At 43.1% G+C, this 22453-nt stretch overlaps 1 protein-coding gene across 4 annotated transcripts; it reads left to right on the top strand.

The window, feature by feature from the left end:
• The first annotated feature begins 977 nt into the window (after nucleotides 1-977).
• On the top strand, nucleotides 978-21880 carry bicra (BRD4 interacting chromatin remodeling complex associated protein). Of its 4 annotated transcripts, none has more exons than XM_077541434.1 (14): nucleotides 978-1099; nucleotides 3531-3576; nucleotides 3684-3729; nucleotides 5188-5253; nucleotides 5807-7948; nucleotides 11733-12326; nucleotides 12864-13110; nucleotides 13182-13279; nucleotides 14377-14511; nucleotides 15248-15294; nucleotides 15393-15541; nucleotides 16014-16108; nucleotides 16192-16297; nucleotides 17323-21880. In XM_077541434.1, exons 2-14 carry the CDS (start codon nucleotides 3536-3538, stop codon nucleotides 18753-18755), a joined length of 5199 nt encoding a protein of 1732 aa, XP_077397560.1. In that variant the 5' UTR covers nucleotides 978-1099; nucleotides 3531-3535; the 3' UTR covers nucleotides 18756-21880. The 4 variants fall into 4 exon arrangements, with proteins under 4 accessions (XP_077397560.1, XP_077397562.1, XP_077397559.1 ...); XM_077541433.1 differs by having other exon boundaries at nucleotides 1092-3029; XM_077541436.1 differs by lacking the exon at nucleotides 5188-5253.
• Nucleotides 21881-22453: the final 573 nt, after the last annotated feature.

The raw sequence follows: 22453 nt of genomic DNA, 5'->3' as shown, positions 1-22453 counted from the left end.
GCATATATGTATGTATATTTCTATTTAAAAATATATTTTTTAGGTTGTGTTGTCACTGTTGTCACCTACAAAAAAAAGTAATGAGTCTTAGAGAGAAAGGAATAGAAAAGACATATATATATTTTTTTTTAATTTTTTTATTTTTTATTTCAAAAGCAGGAAGTAAAAGTAAAAAGTCATCAGAAAAGGAAAAATAATTTTTCCTCACAAACCACAGTGTAGTTACATTTTCTCTCAGGGGGGCTGTTGCGGCTGTGGAACCATATAAACGTATAATCACTTCATGAAAAGCATTACAGACACAGCAAATTGAAGGATGACTAGTTTTGAAATATTAAGTCAACTGTTCAACTATGGTTCAAGTAAAAGAGTTTAGTAATGAGAGGGAAAGTAAATACAACATGCAGTTCTGGTATTTAAACATGAATCATTTTAGGGAGGAAGCCTGAATAGGTTGTGTGGAGCAAGAGGTTAAGAAAATGGATGGATGGATGGATGGATGGATGTTCATCTTTCTATACAACCAACATATAGGAACACCTTTATGTTCAGGTAAAGAGGCTCAGAATTCACGAGGAGTATTGTTACATTTTTGTATTTTGTAATTGTATGCATTTTTGTTTGGTGGATGTGCTGTAACTTTTTTTTCCCTAATGTTGGCTAAAGAAAGGTTGGGAAACACTACACTAGTAAATTGTGCTGCCGTATTGACATTTAATCTTCTTTGTTGTTTGAAGATTGTCCTTTAAAAGTAATCTTGATAAACAATTCAGAATAATATTTTAAAACAAAAAAATCAACAACAATATTCTAGAGGACAAATGAATTCGCTGATGGCAAATCACGAACGTTTTTTTTCCTCCCTTTGCTTTCTTTCTTAATTCAAAAACCGACATCCAATTCAAACTGAGCACACATAACAGAACCGTGTTGTCAAACAAGACATAAAAAAACGCAAATCACGAAAGTATCGAGTTTCGATTTACCATCAGGCAAAGCGGCGGTCTCCTATGTTCCTTGCCCGTAGTCGGGTCCTGTGCAGCAGCCCGTGCGAGGCTGTCCTGGAGACCCCGCGCTGCCTGCACCTCTATCGTCTCGGGTGAGTTTGTTACAATGTAGCAATTTCTCTATTAATCGCAATAACTGCAACAAAGCTGCATTTATTCGCGCAGCGCATGGCCCGCCGCGTAGTGCACGGCGGGCGGCGTCGACTCGCTACACTGCCGCACGGGCCAGCCAAAAACGCGGTGCTCCTTTTTCCCAGCGAATTCCCAAGCATACCCCCCTCCATCCAAGAGTATTCCAACATTAAACTCATATTATTATTATTTTTTGCTCGCTAGGAGACATCGGTTGCCCCTCTGCGCGCTTTGCAGCCTTCAACGTCCCAGCTACGAACAGCGTCTCGGGCCGAGTGTGGACGTGCAAGCCCGGGCGTTTAAACCGCCTCCGCTGGCGGTTTGTTTTGAATGTCAAAGGATGTGGAGCTAGCGATACACGTCCGAATATTGTTGGTAGCCTAGCTTGGGCTAGCAGGCTAACGAGCTAAGGCTAACCAAACGGAGCCCAGGTGATGTGATAAATTGCGCGCGTCACAGCTGGACGGTGGTGGTTTTATTCGCCACGTAAACATTTTCTGCGAGTTTTGGGGTTGTTATCGTTAAGCGGAACGTGACGGAATAAGTGTTACGAAGGCGTAGATGTTGGGGGGGACATACTAGTTAGCATGTAGCTCGCAGCGACTCCCATTCATATCCTGCGTAGTGGCGCCGCTAAATGGCTAATATCCGCTGTCTTTGTACAGTAGGCAAGCGCGGGGGTTACTTTGGTTTCTTTGGGGTTTCGTGTGCGTTGTGTATTTTGTAGGTATGAATATGCTGGGGTCGTCCTGAGTCAAGACGGCGACGGCGCAAGCAAAAGCTGCTCGGGAGGGATGCGTGGAAACCGCGCGTTCTCGGTTTGTTGTTTGCGTTGATCCGGTGGATGCTGTGTAGATGATCACTTCTAAAAATAAATTGACATAATAAAAATGTTTTACATTTAAAACACAAGAAGCGATGTGGTAAAAGTACAGACACTTGGTAATATATTAGGTATGCGTGTAAAATTTTCAGAGCAACTGATTTACACGAAGCGAGCATATCATCATTTTAATACAATTCCAGTGACTAAAGTATCATTTCCCTGAGACAAATATTAAGAAAGTCATGACTTTTTAAAACCGGTGAAATTACAGACAATTGGGTTTAAATTTTTGGTGTTTCCTTTTTGTTGTTGTTGTTGAATCTAAGTTTCAAAGTTTCCTAACTTTCTTAGTCTTTATCCTGTTTTCATAAGGTTAGTATCATTGGAAAGCTTGCTTAATTAACACAAAAACAGGCAACTAATGATAAACTTAATGTAATTATAGAAAGCCAAGGGCCCAGATTAATAATAAAATAATAAGAATGAGGTCAGAGTAACAAAAAGGGAGCTGATCATTGGTGGGGTCAAAAAACATGCCTCGAGTTTGACCATATTTTAAAAGCAAAAAAATCTAATAAAGATGTACTTATGGATTTAAAATAGTGCCTTTGAAAATTTTAAAGGGGTTTGTCAACTATAAATACACAAAATAGCTAGATATTTGTGATATAATAAATAGGATCAAAATGAACAATTAAAAAAAAATAAAAAATTCTACCATAAACGTGACCTATAACCTGGATAACTTATTTGAAAATAAATGTCGTGGGATGAGGTAAAAATAAGCAACTGAGCTAATTTGGTTGCACAAGTGTATACACCCTCTTATAACAGGATGTGGTGATTAACCCCAAATACATACAGTTCAGATGTTCCAGTAGGCTTTTCCTGTCATTTTTGTGGCTTTTTTTTTTTTTTTTAAAATACCGTACATCATCAGAAGGATCTCGTTATTCAAAGTATCAGTCAGGAGAAGGGTCAAAAAATGCCAATGCATTAATTAAATACAGCAATGGAACACATCAAGTGGAGAAAATATGGCACAACTGGATGTCAACAGAGGGGTGTGTAGACTTTTTATGTTCATTTGTTCGTTAATCTAACTTGGAATATTTCTAATAAATATTTGATGTTTTGTTTTTTGTTTTGTTTTTCTTGTTTGTGTGGGAGGGAATTGCAACATTCCCTTGCTAAAATTAGAATTCATGCTTGAACTTTTATTGGAAAGCATCTTTTGTTAGTCTTGTTACTTTAGTCAATTGTTCAGTCTTGGGTGACTTCTTAATTTTGTTTGTGACGTTTTTTGTTTTTTTTTCCTCATAACTGCATATTTTTCCCAGTATAATTGCGACTTTTTTTTTCTCTTAATATTTTGACTTTATTTGCTTGATATGGCAGCTTTTTTCCCCTGCAACTTTTATTTTATTTTCCTCTTATAATTACATTTATTTGTAGTTTGCTTGTGTTTATATATGACTTCTCAGGTAGAAAGTCATGTAACAGTAAATTGTATTTCTTTTTGTGTTTCTGTGATGACTGATGTCATTTCATGTCATCCTGAACAGTTGTCATGGATGATGAAGACGGCAGGTGCCTTCTCGATGTGATTTGGTAAGTTACTTGACACCAAGAGTTTGCCAATCAGAGGCGACTTTATGATTATTTTTTTTTTTTTTCCCTCATGAAGTTGTGAATATCCCTCTTGTTTTCACCCGCAGTGACCCTGAAGCTCTCAATGACTTTCTTCATGGATCTGAGACCCATGTGAGTATGACAACATGTGGCGGTGGCTTTTTATCTGCTGGGAGGATGAGGATGATGATGATGATGATGCATAAAGTGCTGGTCGATGGTATTGAGACAAAACGATAATATGGATTTTAAAATCTAATCACAGATTTTTCTTTTAAGGCTTCAACTATTAAACAAATTTTTTCTTTTTAGTATGGATTTGCTCTACATTTTATGCTTGCATTTTTTTGGTGTTCAAAAATGTTAATGATCTGTATAGAAAGTATGTTTTTTTATGAGTTTAAATGTGTTTGGCGGGGTTTTATATGGTCTCCCTATTTTGCAGACTGGGTGGGAATGTAACATCACTAGATACCAATCATACAAATATGAACCTAAGTTGTAGGGCTGCTCGATTATGGAAATAAGAATAATAATCACGATTATTTTGGCAATGACTGAAATCACGATTATTCACATTATTATTATTATTATTTTGGTACTAAACAAAAAAATGTTTTAGCATTTAAAAATATTAAGACCATTAAAAAAAAAATAGAAACACTATAATTGTGTAAGTTCCTTTTGGCCCAAACAGAATTTATACTAATATATATTTCTAATAATATTTATTTATTCATGTTGGCAAAAACTTGAAGTTGGAGCGCAGCTTGTGTACTGCGCAGTAGGACGATCATTTATTTATTTGGTACAAAACAAAATATTGTTTAAATGTAAAAAAACAAAAACGAGCAATATTAAGACAAATGTCTTTGAAACACTGTAAATATGGAAGTTCCTTTTGAATGAAACAAAATTTATTAAATTATTTTAAAAATAAAAAAAAAGGTGCAAATGTATACATTTAAACAACTAAAAAATTAGTATTAATAATCTTTTTTTACGATTATGCTGATTTTGTAATTGTTGGTTGTAATATTTGAAATTGTAATTGAATTTCGATTAATTGCACAGCCCTACTAAGTTGACATTTTTGCTGTCCTTGACGGACCCGCATTGTTTTAAGTGTAAAACTATAATTCCGCGTATAACAGGCGATTATTTGCTCAGGCTTATTATTACTAGCAGGCTTTTGGTTGATGCACCTTGCAGTCAAATCCCTTTTTGCTTACTCTTTTTTTTCCCTTCCACCGTTTTGGATACGTTTGCTTTTTGAATGCACTGTTTATGGGTTCAGCCTGTCCTTTCCCTTTTTACTCACAAAAATGAAAAACAAACAAACTAACACTTCCCAAGTCTGCAAAACCCTGTCGTTGTGCCTCTCTTTCCCTAATCTTTTGGCTGATTCCTTACAATCTTGGTTCTCTTTTCTATGTTCTGTCCTCTTCCTCACCATCGCCCCTCCCCCCCACCCACCTCCTCCTCTGATGTTCTGTTTCCCTGTCCTGGTGGCTTTTTTTTTTTCCCTGCTGGTTTTTGGGGGCCTTGGGGGTTCTGTCTGTCCTATCCCGGGTGGGCGCGTGTCCGTAGTTGGACACTGACGACCTTTTGGATGGCTCGGGTGATCCCGCCAGCTCGTTCTTCTCTACCACCGGGGTGAGTAGAATCCCCCCCAATCCCCTTCCACCTTGTTTTCTATGTCTGTGCAGCATGCCCGTCAAACCCCGGCCACCCCCCCACTCCTCTGCCTGTCCGCTCCACTAACGCGCCTACAAGCTTTGATTTGCCTGTTTGTGGGTATTCACGTCTGAGGTTATAGATTGAAATCATTTATTTGATATTGACGTCACAAAAACATTGGCCAAAGCTTTTGGTGTTTTAGCGCAAGTGCTAACACTTGTCCCCAGGAGGCTGTTATTAGATGATAACTAAGGTACCAGTAGACTGAAGTTAGCCTGAAATGACGTTTTGTTGTCAACCATTCGAAGCAATTCTTTCATTATCCAAGATTGTCAGCACTTGGCTTATTCAAGCCAAGTAATGACAATCAGCTTGCTTCTTGATGGCGTTCTGACTTGATCAAAACTGAGTGGACCGAGCAGCAAACGTAGATGAGTAGAAATCACAAATGTAAAACAGAATATGCGGTAGACGGTAGTTTCTGGCACCCCTAAATTGAGTTGTCGTCTTGTTGACTCCTCGATTCAAGGGCCATGTTCCAGAGGTCCAGCCTACAGTTCAGCTCTCGGCCAATGAGGCGGCAGGCCTGCCCAGAGTCAGCGTCGACCTGGACTTCCTGGAGGATGACGACATCCTGGGCGGCTCCCCCGACGGGGAAGGCGGGAGCAACGGCATCGGGACCAACCACGAGCCGTGCGACATCCTGCAGCAGAGCTTGGCCGAGGCCAACATCACCGAGCAGAGTTTACAAGAAGCCAACGCGGAGCTGGACCTGGAATCCTTCGGGATTCCCGGCCTCCCGCAGGTGGTGCAAACGCTGCCCGACGCCAGCCTCACGGGAGCCGGCGGCGCGGCCGTCGGCGTAGGCATCAGCGTCGGCGGGGCGGCGGCCATCTTTCCCGGGTCGGCCCAAGGCGCCGCCGCCGCGACTCCCCCGAACGCCGCCGACATGCTGGGCTCCGTGCTGGCTCAGCAGGGTCTTCAGCTCCAACCACAGGTCATGAATAAGGCCATCAGCGTTCAGCCCTTCATGCAGCCCGTGGGCCTCGGCAACGTGACGCTTCAACCAATTTCAAGTCTTCAAACGCTCCCCAACGGGAGCCAATCTGGACATTTGGGAATTGGACAGATTCAGGTTGTGGGTCAACCCACAGTCATGACTATCAACCAGTCCGGGCAGCCCATTCTGGCCAAAGCCATGGGCGGCTACCAGCTGCATCAGTCTGGACCAGAGGTTTCGGGGGCCGCAACTCAAACGGGCCTCGGGGCGTCGGGAGGTGGACTTCTCATCCAAAGCAACAAAACCACTTTGGGATCTCCAGCTTTAAACGGGCCGGCCGCGGTCGTGAGCAGTACGAACAGCACCAGTAGCGGCACCGTGACCGCACCTGCTGGACTTTTGGGCTTTGGAAGCACGCCCCTGAGTTCAGGAATGGCACCCCATTCTCAAACGCAAGGCCAAATCATGCACAACGTGATCATCCAGCGCACACCAACGCCCATTCAGCCTAAACCTTCCCAGGCGGGAGCCCTCCAAACGAAACTTTTCAAGCCGCCGCCGCAGCAACAGCAGCAGCAACAGCAGCCGCCGACGCCCCAGAACCTGCCCAACGACACCGCCAAGGCCCTCGGGTTGCAGCAAATTCCAGTGTCTGCAGCTCAGAATGTAACGTTTCTGACTGGAAAACCAGGCTCAAACGTTGTACTCAGCACTCAAGCCGCCACGCAAGGCTCGCAGTTCCAACAGACGTTGTTCAAGCAGCAGGCGGCCCCAGCGGCCGGCAAGCCGCTCAGCGTGCACTTGTTGAACCAATCAGGCAGTATTGTTATTCCCTCTCAGACGGTCCTGCAAGGTCAGAACCACCAGTTCCTCCTGCCGCATTTGCAAGCCGGCGGGCAGATCCTGACCCAACACCCCGGGGGCCACATCATAACCAGTCAGGGCCCTGGCGGGCAGCTCATTGCCAACCAGATCTTAACCGCCAACCAGAACATCAACTTGGGCCAAGTGCTGACATCCCAGGGACATCCTGGGGCCGCTCACATTCTGTCGGGACCCATCCAGCTTCAGCCTGGCCAGATGGGCACGCCGACCCTGTTTCAAATGCCGGTTTCGCTGGCGCAGACGCAGAGCCCGGCGCAGACCCACACCGTGTCGGGACACGGCCCGACGGTCATCCAGGGCATGCCCATCCAGAACTCCCTGACCATGCTCGGTCAGGTGGAGGGTTTAAGCCCGGCGGTCAGCCTTCAGACAACTCTGCAAACTCAGCCGGGCGGAGTCCCCAGCAGTAGCAGCATTAGCAGTAGTATTAGTAATAGTAGTACTACTACTAATAGTAGTATTACGACTAGTAGTAGCAGCAGCAGCAGCACCGGCGCAGCCACCATAACCCAAGGGCAGCCCGGAGAGTGTGCGACGGTACTGGGGAGCGCCACCGACCAGGCTGCCCAGCAGGCCGCTGTCCTCGCCATGCAGCAGGCTCCTCCTTCAGTCGGCACCGTGTCATCCTCCGCCGCTCCGTCCATGTCCTCCTCGTCGTCGTCGTCAGTGACCGCGGTCGGGCTGGTCTCTCACCAGGCTCAGCACAGCCCAGGAAGGCTTCTGTTCACCAACCAGGGCTCCAGCATGATCCTCAGCCAGGAGTCTCTGCAGATGTTCCTGCAGCAGGTCAGTTCCTTCCTCTCGGCACGCCGAAGACATTCATTAACATTGTCACAAAGTGGGCTGTGTTGGGAATCACTTCGTTTCCATTAGAAAGTACAGGACTGGATCAGAAAATGAGAATATTGGGATCAAGTCCATTATTTTCTGTAATGCAGTTAAATAAGCAAAAATGCCATTCATTCTGGATTCATTACAAATCAGATGAAATATTGCAAGCCTTTTATTGATTTAATATTGCTGATTATGGCTTTTTTTTTTTTTTTTTTTACTTGGTCTGAGGAAATATTCTAATATTTCGATGTAGGATATTTGAGTTTTCTTAAGCTCAAAGCCATAATTAGCAATATTAAAATAATAAAAGGCTTGCAATATTTCAGTTGATTTGTAATAAATCCAGAATGTATGACATTTTTTGCTTATTTAATTGCATTACAGAAAATAATGGACTTTATCACAATATTCTCATTTTCTTGTATAGTGAGTTTGCCATAATGGTACGTTTATTTTCTAGTCCTGTTTGTATGTGTAGTGAGCACAGGCAATCCCTTAGTATGCCATCAATCATCTTGGAAATTAGTAAACAGAAGGATGGTCGCTAGAAAAAGAAGATGTCCAGTCATGCGTAATTTGTAAAAAAAAACAAAAAAACATTTGGCTCAATATGCAGTGGTGCCTTGAGATACAGTACGAGTGAGTGTCTTCTTGACTGAAAGGTTTTTGAGATATGAGCTGTTGTCCAGATATTTTTTTGCTTTGATTTGCTAGCACAAACTTGAGAGATGAGCACTTTACGGTCGCAGTAAACTCGATTCAAAAATAAGCAGCATTTTGGTAGATATTTAACAGTTACTTTAAAAAAACAAAACAAAAAAAAAGCTTCAAGTTTGGGTATCGACTGATTGGCAAAATCAGGTGAATCGGGTATAATATTACTGGGAGATAGGGACTGGGGCGGCCATCAAATTGATTTCGGTCAGGAAAGATGATTTGAGATCCAAATGTTTTTGAGTTAAGAGCGTGGTCGCGGGAAAAACCTTGACTCTTATCTCAAGTCACCACTGTACTGTTACTATTTTTGGGGGGGAAATAAAGCATCATTGGTCTGACGTTCATCCTGTATGTTGTAATTACGTAACGGCCATGATGGAACGACCTAACCGCGTGGCTGAGAAGTGTTTGAAAAGTCTTTTCCATTTGACTGATGAGCAAACTAGAAAATCTACGACACAAAAATCCCTTCAGTGTGATTTGGGAGTCAGGAGTAAGTAAATGATTCCAAACACAGCCTCGGTCTGACCTCTCTGGCTCACCATTCTGCCTCTCATCCAACCCCCTGTCATTCCTTCTCTCCTCCCTCACCCCGGGAACGGTAAACTATTAGCCGGAGAACAGAGCGGGCGAATCGGCCCCCTCCGCGGGGGTCCCTGCGTCTGTAATCGTCAGCAGCGCCGGCGCCGCGGCTCCGGCCCGCGTTGTCCGTGACGGCCAATTAAGTGACTCGTTGGCGGGTCAAAGGCCCCCAGTGGTCAAGCAGGTAGACGTGCCCTCCGCGCTGAGCCCCCGCCCACTTGCTGCTGCCGCCGCCACAGCCCTTAGACGTTATCTTCTTTTTTCCCCCCTTTAGCTGCCGTGCTATTTGTGTAGTCTTGCTTCCATGTCACTGTGCTGTAGTGCACAAATAGCTAACATGCTTGCAGCTTGTGTGTTTTATTAAAACTGCTTTGCTGTGTGTGAAAGCATGAGACTTGGTCATTATTAATCTCTTAGAATATTCTGCATGATTTGGCAATCAAATGGCTTTCTTTGAAGGGAAGTCAAATGGAATGCTTTTTATTTACGGTTCGGGACCGACCGATTTACTGGTAAAACAATTTTATCAGCCGTTAATGTTGCGAAAGAGCAAGAGCGATAGATGAAAATATAATACAATTTAACAACATGCCAATCCCGGTGTTTACAGCAGACAAATCTTTTTTTTTTTTAATCCAAAAGACTATTATCTCACAATATACATGAATAAGTTTAAAGGTATACATTGTAAAATTAACCGACTTTGCTCCCTGTAGGTGTAAAAAGCAGGATGATAGAGGATTGAGAAATTAAATGATCTCTTTCTAATCACTTCAGCAAAAATTTTGTTTGACACGTGTTTTCCCTTCTTTTACAGTCAGTGTTCAGCACATTTGTATGCTGCTGCAGTTGAGTTATAGTTGGACAAAAAAAATAGTGGTAACACAAACCCATAATCCATGGTGGAGGTTTACTGTACTGTATTCTTAACTCATTTGCTCCCAAAGACGTATTTATACGTTTTTGTTTTTTTATGTTCCATTCTTGCGGCCCAAACTCCTGAACGTGATGGCGCTTTTACAAAATCTTTTTATGTTTTTTCAAACTCAAGTAATATCATGAGTTTAAAACGATATTGTGTAAGTGTTTCGAGATAGTAGATGGTGGTATATTTACGGTTTTTAATATTCATATAAACATTTGAGGGGGGGTGCACGTTTTACTTGCAGTTTTTTTTTTTTTTTTGCTATCATGGCAGAGCTCGGTGCCTCCTCTCCTCGTTGGTTTACTGTATCGTTATACCTTCATTAAATGCATGGTCTTTCTTCATTCTTGACTAACAAGAATCAAATTCAACCAACTTACTCACAGTGTTCCCGTCAATGACTAATCAGTCAGTCAATCAGATCTGATAATGCTGCACTCAACTAAGGCAAAGTGTCCTGCGGCAATTCTTGAGTTGTATTTTGAAGGAACCCAAAACCGAAGTTCTCCATCTTTTAAAGTAGTGAGTCCACTCCAGTCAGATTGTCATGTTTTTGTTTTCTGTTTGGTGGGTGGGAGGGGGGAACTTAATTATTCTCTGAGATGCAATCATTAGCCGTTTCCAGCTTTCACATTTGTGTTTGTTTTTTTTCATGCAATATGTGTGTGTTGAAGATCCAAAATTCAGGACCACTTTGGAAACACTTTTTCTCAAATGTCTGCTTCTCCCACAATTCCACATTTGCCATGAATATACGTCCGATTAAATTTTTCAAACCGATCCAAACAGTTCCCGCCTCAAAATATTGGCACAATTCAGGATGGCTTTTAGTTTGAATCACTTATCACGTTCCTCATTTTTTAGGATTACATTCTCCATTTTACATAAAGTTCACAAATTGTTGTATTTAAAAACATAAACTGCAGTTAGATGAAGATTTTCTTTCAGACGTTTAGTCTTTTTTTTTTTTTTTCACACCAAAATTCTTCATGTTCCATCATGTTTGTTTATTATTATTCTCTCCACTTTTTTTGTCCTTCTAAAATTTCCGCTTTTCCTGATCGATTGAAATTCCATTCTTGGGAACAAATGTATTTATTTATTTTACAGTCCAGAGATTCCCACATTTTTCAGTGTGTCACATTTTCTCAAATATTTTATTTTATTTTTTTTGCAGATTGATCATGTCCTTCCACATCTTTTGAACTGCTTCAAACAATTCCAACTTCAAAATATTCAGCTCATTCAGGACGTCGATACTTATGACATTCCCACAGTCACACCAGTCAGCAAATCAAAAGATAATTTGACATATTTATCTCCTCTTTCCGCATTTCTTGACCGATTCAAACAATTCCATCCAAGTCTCACATTTTACATTTCAGCAATTCATTCAAATCCACAGCATTGTAGTTCAGCTTCAGCTCCAGCTTTTTACAGAAATTACAATCTCTAGTTATGTGTGATCCAAATTATTGAGTGTTAAATTATAATTATATTCCTCCCCCACAGGTACCCTCCAGTGGCCACCAGCAGCCCTTGAAGATCCGGAGTATGTCTCCCTCGCCGGCCCTGACCGCTCACGCTGCAGCGCCCCCTGTGGCCGACAGCCCGCAGCCCTCACAGTCGCCGCTGACCCTGGGCCAGCACATCCAGTCGCCGCACCACCAACAGTCGCGTCCTCCCTCGCAGCCCCAGCCGCCGTCGCAGACGCCCTCCCGCTCGTGCACGCCCTCGTCCCACCCGCCGCCCCTCTTCATCGTCCACAACCAAGCCGCCGAGTCCCCCTCGCAGCCCCAAGTCGCCCAGCAGCAAGCGGCCCAAATCCAAGTGCAGCTCCTGCCCCAGCCGCGGCCCGCCTCCCAGCCGGCGCCCTTCCAGCACCAGGAGCAGCCCCCCGTGTCGCGGTCGCCCAAGCCACCGCTTGCGCACCCGTTCGCCGCCCCTCCCGCTGTGGCGCCGGCCCCCGCCGTGTTAAAAGCCGTCCACAGCCTGACGGCGGACCAGCAGCAGCACCTGGCGCTGCTGGGATCACAAATCCAGACGTTGTCGGCCATCAGCCAGCCCTCGCTGCAGCAGAAGCAGCTGCTGGACAAGCTCCACCAGGTGTGTAATCACCTTCAGAGTTTGTTTTTTTCCTCCAGACTCGTGTTAATTTTATAAACGAAAAAAAATGAATGTGAAATAGTTTTTAGATCGGAAATGTTCAACATGATCTGCTAACACAAAAAAAAGCAAGGGTGAAATTATTGTCCTGATTAAAACTAGACTAAAACGTTAACCCTTTTTGTTGACTAAAGCTAGATAAATAAAATTGTTTCCTTGGACTAAAAGACTAAAAAAAAGCTAGATTTATAGTCGACTAAAAATGGGATGAGGTTGACGAAGTATGATTAAAAACGAACAAGCGTGATTCAAACTGGACTAAAACTGAGACTAAATTTTAAAATTCCTGATTAAATTAACTACTTCAGACAGCGCAAATGAAAGGAGCAGACTGCACATATTTGTTTTTACGTTGCTTTTGTGAATGTTGAAGAACATTCACACGATGAGTACCCCTTAATACATTTCATGCATCTCCTTAATCTATGCGTTGATTGGTATCATACTTTTCTGCTGTCCTTGTCGATGTGCTTCCAGATCCAGCAAAGCATCCTGCTGCAGGTCAAGCAGCCAACTCAGGCTCAAGCGCAGGCCCAGGCTCAGGCTCAGGCTCAGGCTCAGGCCCAGGCTCAGGCTCCGGCTCCCGCCAACAGCCAGTTTAGCGTGCAGCAAGACGTGCCTGTCGACAAAGCGGCGCTCACCTCATCCGCCAGCGCCGCGACACCCGCTCAGCTGTCTTCGGCGCTGCAGCCCACCTCCGCGCTCATTACAAGCCCTGCTACAGGTAAGCCCGCGTCGCACCCCGGAAAACGCGAGGCGGCAGCGTTCTGACGGTCCGCCTCGTCTTGCTTGCAGCCTCAAGTGACTTACAGGTCGTCTCAGGAGTCCAGGGACCAGCTGGAGCCAAGGTGAATCAGACTATCGCTCCCGTGAGCCTTAATCAGCCTGCACAGGTGGGTCATCTTATTTATTTTTTTATTTTTTTTATAACAACATGGAATCTTCCATCAAGTGTGTCTTTTTATTTACAAGATTCTCGTCTACACTGCTGATTTTTTATTCTTTTTTATATGGACCGTATCTATTTGTCTAGCTGTATTTTGTCTCCATTGTTTTTGTTCACATGCAGAAAGGTCAACGTCTTAAAGGCACATGTCAGACACACTTACGACAGTGAATGCGCATTTTCTGTCCATTTTATGTTTGCATTTTTTGGGATAGATGTTTAGAGTGTGTTAAAATGTTTTTTAAAGGGATACTTGAGTCATTGAGCCATTTTCAGCAGTAAACGTTTTGTCCAGAATGAATTTGATAAACTGACGACGCAAGATCGAGTCCAGGCTCCGGCCTTCCTGGGTGGAGTTTGCATGTTCTCCCCGTGCCCGCGTGGGTCTTCTCCGGGTACGCCGGTCTCCTCCCACATTCCAAAGACATGCATGGCTGGTTAATTGGGTGCTCCGAATTGTCCCTAGGTGTGCTTGTGAGTGTGGATGGTTGTTTGTCTCTGTGTGCCCTGCGATTGGCTGCCGACCAGTTCAGGGTTTACCCCACCTGAAGCCAGCTGGGATAGGCTCCAGCACCCCCACGACCCTTGTGAGGAGCGAGCGGTTAAGAAAATGGATGGATAGATGAATTAGATAACTACATAATTTTTTTGGTATACAATTAATACCTTTAAAACTGTTTTCCACTTGACGTCACCTGTGCTGAGGAAGGAGGTAATGACCAATCAGGGCTCACCTTTTTTCTGGGTTTGTTTTAGCCATGATTAGTTGTTACCTACTTCCTCAGCGCAGGCGACGTCATCGTCAGTCAACAGCAAGTGGAAAAATGAGTTTTTAAAGGTATTAATTCTACGTCAGAAATAATGACGTTATTCAATCCCTTTAATACGTTTAAGGAGGGCTAAAACAAATGGCAAACAAATTACTTTTTGCACTGCATCGCCTGTTTGTTTGTTTGTTTGTTTGTTTTTAATCGTACTTGAATTGTTCTATATTAAATATGTCCCCCCCCCCCCTTTTTTTTTTGTTTTTTTTAAATTCCACAGATTCAGCCAAAACCTGGAGTGATCAGCTCAGTTGGAGGCATGACACTTGGTAAAGCTGGCATGCAGATCCACGTGTTAGGCACCAATGTCACCCAAATGCCTGCTCCACAGCCCCCCGCTCCTCTACAACCTCAAGTAAGCGAAGATCTCTACTCTTATTTGTTTTGACACACTTTTATTATTACGGAGAACATTTTGGGGTACAGTACAGGCCAACGTCACAGATATGATATGTTTTGAACCGGCAGGTCTGCCTCATAGGCGAGTGCTTGTGAGTTCAAATCTGAAATTTACAGAAACACAACAAAACAAACGTAATGTAACACAAAACATTAACACCAATACAATCACAACAAATCAACATTCTTCCATTCCGACATCCGCTTTGATGTTTGAAGCCGTTTTAGATGAAAGAGGACAGAATCGGTCTCCTTTCATCAGTTGATCAGAGACGCGCTTTCAACGTGCATGACGTCAAACACGTTTGCTACAAGCTAAGTTTGCTTAGAAGCTAGCTCAAAAGCAAGCAGCTGCTGCGTTTGTGTTGAGCACCATACACACAAAGAGAATGGTCCGGTCCCATTCAAACTCTCACTTCATCACATATTTCAATTTTATTTATTTTTTCTGCCAAATATTGTCATTAGCAGCAGCCTCAAAACATCCAAATCGGTCTGGCCTAAAAATTGACTTCAGTGTAATTCAGAAGTGAACAACCTCTCACAGAAATAGTTTCAGAAATAGGCAGATAACTAAAGATTGACTCGGTTGTTTCATTACACATTTGGCCCTCTAGGGGACCCAACTATTTGTGCACAAGTACTTAAAAAGCCAATTTCCCATAATAATCCTCTTTCATCTCACATTGCAGATAACAGCGAAGATGCCTTTCAGTGCGGAGCCGAACAAAGAAGCCAGGTTTGGGATACTTGTACTATTCACGTTCTTCTCTCGACTTTTATTTATTTTAAGACTGCGGAGTAAGATTTTTTATTTTATTTTTTTCTCCTCTGCAGATTGATGGAGCAGCTGAGGAAACATCAAGGCTCGGTGCTTCACCCGAACTACAACGCTCCTTTCTACTCGTTTGAGGACACGCTGCACCGACTGCTGCCTTACCATCTCTACCAGGGAACTGCCAACTCGTCTCAAGATTATCAGAAAGGTAACGACAGCATTGGAGATCGGCTGCCTTTTATTCTATTTTATTTTTTATTTCCGAGATTCATTTGTTCTGTGACCAAACATGAAACTCAATTTACTAGCCTATCAAATATCGGTCGGTACTTTTCATGTGATTTGAAAACCGCAATTGTTGAATTGGTATTTAAGTCAATATTGAATCGAATCAAATGACAACCTAAATAAAATAATCAAAATTGTATTGAATCGCAATGTAAAGAATCAACTCGTGAGGTCTCTTGAGAATACTCAGCCCGACTACTAAATCAATTTTCTCAAATTAAATGAATTAAAATGTTATTCAACCTTTCCAGGACCCTCAAAATCTTCTTTTTTTTTCCATTAATTGTGTTAGTAAATAACAATAGCAGAGCAGGAAAGCTTACATCAAACAAAACGATGATCTATCATATAAAACGTGATTGGTAATCCCATGATATTTATGCTGTGCACAGTGGACGATGAATTTGAGAGCGTCGCCACCCAGCTGCTGAAGAGAACGCAAGCCATGCTCGATAAATATCGCTACCTGCTGTTTTCTGAGTCAAAGGTGAGTCGCCCGAACCGGGACCTGTCCTCCCCTTGTCTCCCTGAACCGCTCACCTGAAAACGGAAATGACGTTTGAATCGCAGCAGAGACTTGGTCCCTCGGCGGAGATGGTGATGATCGACCGCATGTTCATCCAGGAGGAAAAGCTCGCATTAAGCCAGGACAGGATCTTGGCCAAGGAGAGACCAGGTAGGCTGTGCCTATCCAAGTAAAACCTCTAAACTAGGATGCACGCGTCCTAGTTTTTTAACACATGCGAGCCCCCATACATGACTAGGAAAAGATTGGCATGTTTAGTTGAAGTCAGTGGTTCTCAAACTTTTAACACCAAGTGCCAGCCCATTAAAATATAGGAGCGGAGCAGGCCTCAATATTTATCATAAATGAGACAGTGTTTGTATTCACGAAGTTGGAATATTATAAGAAAATGGTATGACCAAGTCTTGCTATCATGAGAAAAATAAAACACCATGTTTTGAAGGATTCACGTGAAAATATTATGAGAAAAAAGGAATATCATCCAAGAAGGCTAAGTACATAATATTACAAGACATAAAAAAATACAAGAAAAACAACAACATTAATTAACAATGAGGTCGTTACATTACCCAAAAAAAAGAAATATAAGTAAAAAAAATATGTAAGAACAAATATGTAATTTTACAGAAATAAAGTTAAAAAGGCTATAAGCACAAACTATAACATTTTAGGAAAAATGTACCGAAGTAATGATTCAATTAAAATGTATTCTAATTACATTACATAAATAAAGGTTTGAAAACAAACGAAGATTAAATGCAAATGTGTTGAACTTAAAAGTGAAATACAGCCTGCAGTAATTAATTTGGGTACCACTAGGGGGAGCCCATATACACCGAGTAGTGGTACTCGACCACACTTTGAGAATCACTGCTTTAGCTTATTCATTTATTTGTCAGTCAGAGATTTCTATCCGCAGTCCTTGTGGCAGGTAGCAATGCAAATGCACGTTTACATTTTTATTTAAAAAAATAAAATAAAAAATAGTGTGAAATATTTGAACACTTAACTTTTACTTATATTTACATTTGACTTTTTTCCGCACAAACATTTGATGTGGAATACTGTTAGCTTTATTATTACAATATGCGACGGGCGGTTCCACTTTGCTTGTATTTGTGCTTGTGCTTGTACTTGTACTTTCTCTGACTATATTTGATTGTGTGTGATTGCAGAGGAGTTTGTGGCCAACGCCCGCCTGTTGGAGAGTTTAGTTTCGTCCCAGCAGAAGTCCCCCCCGGGTGACCCCGCCTCTAACGCCGCCGCCGCCGCAGCCCCTCCGCCGCCGGAACCCGCACCTCCCACACCAGCCGCACCTTCGCACGCCCCGCCGAAACCCCCTCCCGCCCCCAGCCCGTCTCCAGCGCCGCCTCCCGCTCCTGTCGCCGCTCCTCCTTCCGCCTCCTTCCCCCCCACAAAACTGGTCATAAAGCAGGGCGGCGGCGGGGCCTCGGTGTCGTGGTCCAGTAGCTGCCCCGCCCCTCCCGGGGGATCCGAACCGAGCGGCCAGAGCCCCTTTTTACCGCGCACCCCCGCGGCGTCATCGCTCTTCTCCTCCTCTTCGTCTTCCAACTCTAAAAGGGACGACGACGACGACGACGCCCTCCCGCAGAGGGCGAGCAAGCCGCCCATTAAAACCTACGAGGCTCGGCGGAGGATCGGCTTGAAGCTGAAGATCAAGCAGGACCAAACGGGCTTCGGCAAGGTGGTCCACAACACGGCCTTAGACCCCGTGCACACTTCTCAGCCCAACACCCCCAACTCTCAGCCCTCGTCCGCCCCCGCGCCCGCCGGGGTCATCCGGACCCAGTCGCCCGTGTCGGTCACCGCGACGACCGCTCAGTCCACCCCCTCGCAGGGCTCGCCGCAAATGAACGGCGGCCTGGAGCACCACAACCCGGCCTCCGCCGCCCCGGCGCCCTCGCAGACCACCTGCCGCCTCCCCCTCAGAAAAACGTACCGGGAGAACGTTAGCCCCCGGGTCCGGCCGGGCGTCCCCGGCGGCGGCGGGGACGACGACTCGGCGCCCTACTCCGCCCCCTCGCACGAGAGGACCGTCATAGCCAGCGTGAAGCTGGAGAAGCGAGGCCGGGACCCCGGCCCGGGCTTGGACCGCGTGGACGACGTGTTCAACCACGCCGTCAAGGGGGCGAAGGGGGAGGAGCGCGCCGAGCCGGACGCCGACTTCCCGAAATTTAAGCGGGCGAGCGGGAAAACCAAACCGAGGCAAGCGGGGACTTTTCGGATGGACCAGCACGCGCCGGGTCCCCCTCCGACGGACTTCCCCTCGGTCCCCGCCAAGCGCTGCAAGTCGGACTCGCCCGACAACGCCAGCTTCTCCAGCGGCAGCCCGCCCGACGACTCCCTCAACGAGCATTTGCAGTGCGCCATCGACAGCATCCTCAACCTGCAGCAGGAGCCGGCGCTGCGGGGGCACCACCAACACAAGGGGGGCAACGGCCGGACGCATTTACGCTCGGCCCCCCCGCACAGACCCTCGGGGCCCCCGTCGTCGTCCTCCTCCGCCTCGCCCGCCTCGGCCCAGCACCCTCAGGTCGCCGGCCGCGGACACAACGGCAGCCTGGTGCCGCAGACTCAGAGCAGATAACGGCCCCCCCGCCCCCTTGGCCCCGCGTGGACTGTCGAGGGGAGGGGGGCGCTCGAGAGACTCGGGAGGGAGTCTTGACGAGTCTGCCAAGTTTGTCCGCCGGATTCTCTAGTCAAGTTTTTGTTGTCTTGTCCTGTCCGGGCTTCTACTTGTGTTGTCGTGCGATCATGGCAACATGTTCTTTTTTTTTTCTTTTTTTTATCACAATGTTTCCAAACCAAGCTTTCCCAACTTAGATTGAGCCAAGGCGCATATTTTATGACAAAAACTCTCACGGCATAATGTTTGACTGGAAATTTCACAGAGGGGAAAAAAATGTGGGTATGTATATTATGGAAGCCCATTCCTGCCAGTGGGAAAAAAGAAAAAAGTTTTTTTGTTTTTTTTTCCACTCTCATTGTTAGAGGCCCGTTTCCACCAGTGGGGGAATTTTTTTTTCTCTCTCTAAACTCCGGCAGAATCCGCCAGTGAGAAGGTTTTTCTTCTTCTTCTTCTTTCTCTTTCTCTCCCCCCTCTTATTGTCAGAGGCCCGTTTCCACTAATGGGGGATTTTTTTTATTTTTGTTTTTTTTAAACATCGTCAGAATCCACCAGTGAAAAAGGTTTTTTTTTTTTTTTTTTTTTCCCCCATTTATTCATTTTTTTCCCTCTCATTGTCAGTGGCCCGTTTCCGTCAGTGGGGAGTTATATATAAACACCATCCGAATCCTCCAATGAAAAAGTTTGAAACGACAAGCAAATTTTGAAACAGTTTACAAACATGAAGACCTCGTTGCACTCGATGAGAATCTAAAAGTTGATTTTAATCTATTAAATTTGATTCCCCAATTGAATCCAATGGAAAGCTTTGAGCTTGCCGCAAAAAAACTGGTGGGAATGGGCTTCCATAGTATATATTACAGTATATATAAGGGTTTCAAACTAAGCACTGTAATAACAAATGAACTTTCCCTCTTTTTTTTTTTTTTTTTTTTTCTTTCCAACAGCGATTAACACATGCCCCTTATTTGGCAAACGGTCAACATTGTGAGATTCCAGTCTCGAAACGCACTGCACTGCAGCCATTATCCAAGATTTGGATGGTGAAGCACCACCATCTCTTTCACGTACGCACTTGCTCGGCTGCAGGTTAGTCGTTAGTCACTTGGAGTGGCGCCGAGTCACTTTGCTCTTTCAACGCGAGACGCGTTTTATTCAGCAAGTGCGGAAGAGAGCTCGTTGAACATCACCTGCGTTATTTCCCGGCTCGTTTGCAGGAAAAGCTCCGTCGCTAGTAATGACAATACGCATCCGAATCAATTAATAACAAAATAAAAGGTATTCAGCGTTGTGCAAAGGAGTCACATTTGAGCAATACAGTCATGAATATAATCGAGAGTACCGGCTAATATATTTGTGGGGACTCGTAATTTACAAGTCCAACAAGTTGCTTCGTGATCTTATTTGCTCTTTTTTTTTTGTCACCAGCATCCAACATGAATTGCCAATGCCATCTAGTGGCATAAAATTAAAGTTGACCCCAACACAAATTTGACTCAGTACTTTACAGTTCAGATAAATATGTATTACTATAAAATTACCGTATCAATCAAAGTACATGATAAAACGGTATTCGTTTTAGGTGTACATACAGGACTGTCTCAGAAAATTTGAATATTGTAAAAAAAAAAAGTCCATTATTTTGTGTAATGCAATTAAATAAGCAAAAATGCCATACATTCTGGATTCATTACAAATCAACTGAATTATTGCAAGCCTTTTATTATTTTAATATTGCTGATTATGGCTTACAGCTTAAGAAAACTCAAATATCCTATCTCAAAATATTAGAATATTTCCTCAGACCAAGTCAAATAAAAAATAATAAAAAAAGCCATAATCAGCAATATTAAAACAATAAAAGGCTTGCAATATTTCAGTTGATTTGTAATAAATCCAGAATTTGACATTTTTGCTTATTTTATTGGATTACAGAAAATAATGGACTTTATCACAAGATTCTCATTTTCTGAGACGGTCCTGTATTGTTCCACTTTTATGTTCTTTAACAAGCGTGTTAAAAACCCAGAAAAATAGAATTGAACATTTAGAACGGGTATAAAATTTGTAATTTGTAATTTGCAATTGCTAACAAGTTAATTTTAGTTGTTGCCCTTTGAAAAACATTTACCTCGGGTTTTTTGTTGGGGGTTTTTTCCTTCATTTTGGGATGCTTGCATTCAGTTTCATCCCATAAATGTAAAAAAGAAAAAAGCGAAGTTATGGAAATGATGTGGTTAATTTTTATTTTACACCAACATGACCTCATTGCAATTGATTAACGTTAACAAGCCATCAAACAGGAAGTCACCTTTGACCTTGGAGTGCCACCAGCAATTTCCAGTGCAACTGGAAGAGTTGCAGAAAGGCATAAAAATAAAAAAAAAATGGACATGATTGGAAAATGAATCATCGGTATTTGAGCTATTGAATATTTTCACTCAGCTGCTTGTTTGTAGGGTTGCAGGTTGTGAGCAAACATTGAACAGTTGGACGTGTGCGTTCCAAAGGTTACATAAGGTCAAATGGAGTGCATTTAGGTTCATGCTGGAATTTCACCCAATAACCCGAATATTTTGCGGGCTTCAGTCATAAAACCAATTTGAAATCATGCAATGCATTCGATTGGGTGATGATGACATACTTGTCCAAAAAAAAAAAAAAAAGTTTCAAGTCCAACACAGCAGAGCAACGTGAAAACTTTTTTTTTTTTTTTTTCTGACCTTGTTTGACCTTCAAGCTCACAAGGCCTTGATTCATTTTAGTCAGCAGGGGGCAGCACAGGGTCATCCTGAAACCTTCATCTCTGTTCTCCTCCTTTCTTCCTTGTGTGTGTTTTTGTTTGTTTTTTAATGGAAGCCCAGTGGACAATTCCAACAGAAACACAGCACAAACGGCGACAAAAAAAAGAGTGAGAGACAAAAAGGAACAATAATAATGTACAAAAAAAAAAAAAGACCGCAAGAGAATTTGAAGTATAGTATTACAGATTAATTTTGTATTGTATTTATTGTGTATAAGGATACTTTTTAAAAAGAAATGTACATTTAGTAAAACTGTAAATTAAACCTTGCTTCTTTTATGAATCACGTCCTCATTTTTGGAGACATTAAATGTGCGATCATCAATTCAAGATGGAACAAATTGTTTTCTCCATGGAAACGGAATGGAAATATTAGATGAGGCGTTCCGCTGGCAAACGCAAAACTTTATTTCCTGTACATGCAATATTTTAAGGAACTTTTTAAAATGCATTTTTGAGCATAAAATTACACCAAGTAATGTTAATTGAAATTTTTTAAAAACGCTATCTTAATGGAAACTTTCATTTTAAATAAAACGTCATTTTTTTTTATTATTTATTTTCTTTAGGAGATTTTAGGAAATTTTATTTTTTCTAACAGGAAGGACATATTTTCCCTTCTTTTTCATAAGGTAATTTTTTTTTCATGATTTCTTTTTTTAAACTCTTTTATTTCAGTATTTAATAAATAGTAAATTATGAATAAGATTTTTTAATACAAAAGGGGTTGTTTTTTTTTTTAGAAAATGTGTTTTTGGGTGGGAAAAAAAGTAATTTCAAGAAAAAAGTTTTAATTTACATTTTAAGTCTTAAGAAAAAAATAATCCGCAGTCAGTTTAGAAAAGTTCAAAGGTCA

The sequence above is a fragment of the Festucalex cinctus genome, chromosome 13 (genome assembly GCF_051991245.1).
Source record: "Festucalex cinctus isolate MCC-2025b chromosome 13, RoL_Fcin_1.0, whole genome shotgun sequence".
In the NCBI taxonomy this organism is placed as follows: Eukaryota; Metazoa; Chordata; class Actinopteri; order Syngnathiformes; family Syngnathidae; genus Festucalex; species Festucalex cinctus.
Note: the sequence above shows the minus strand (reverse complement) of the source record. Positions and strands in the feature narration are given on the sequence as shown.

What these genes read in the sequence shown, in the direction of transcription:
- bicra (XM_077541433.1), top strand. Translation starts at nt 2,978, where the DNA reads ATGGAACACATCAAGTGGAGAAAATATGGCACAACTGGATGTCAACAG. An exon ending in CATTACAAGCCCTGCTACAG is followed by an intron (nt 13,111 to 13,181) that starts GTAAGCCCGCGT and finishes TCTTGCTTGCAG; the next exon opens with CCTCAAGTGACTTACAGGTC. An exon ending in CCGCTCCTCTACAACCTCAA is followed by an intron (nt 14,512 to 15,247) that starts GTAAGCGAAGAT and finishes CTCACATTGCAG; the next exon opens with ATAACAGCGAAGATGCCTTT.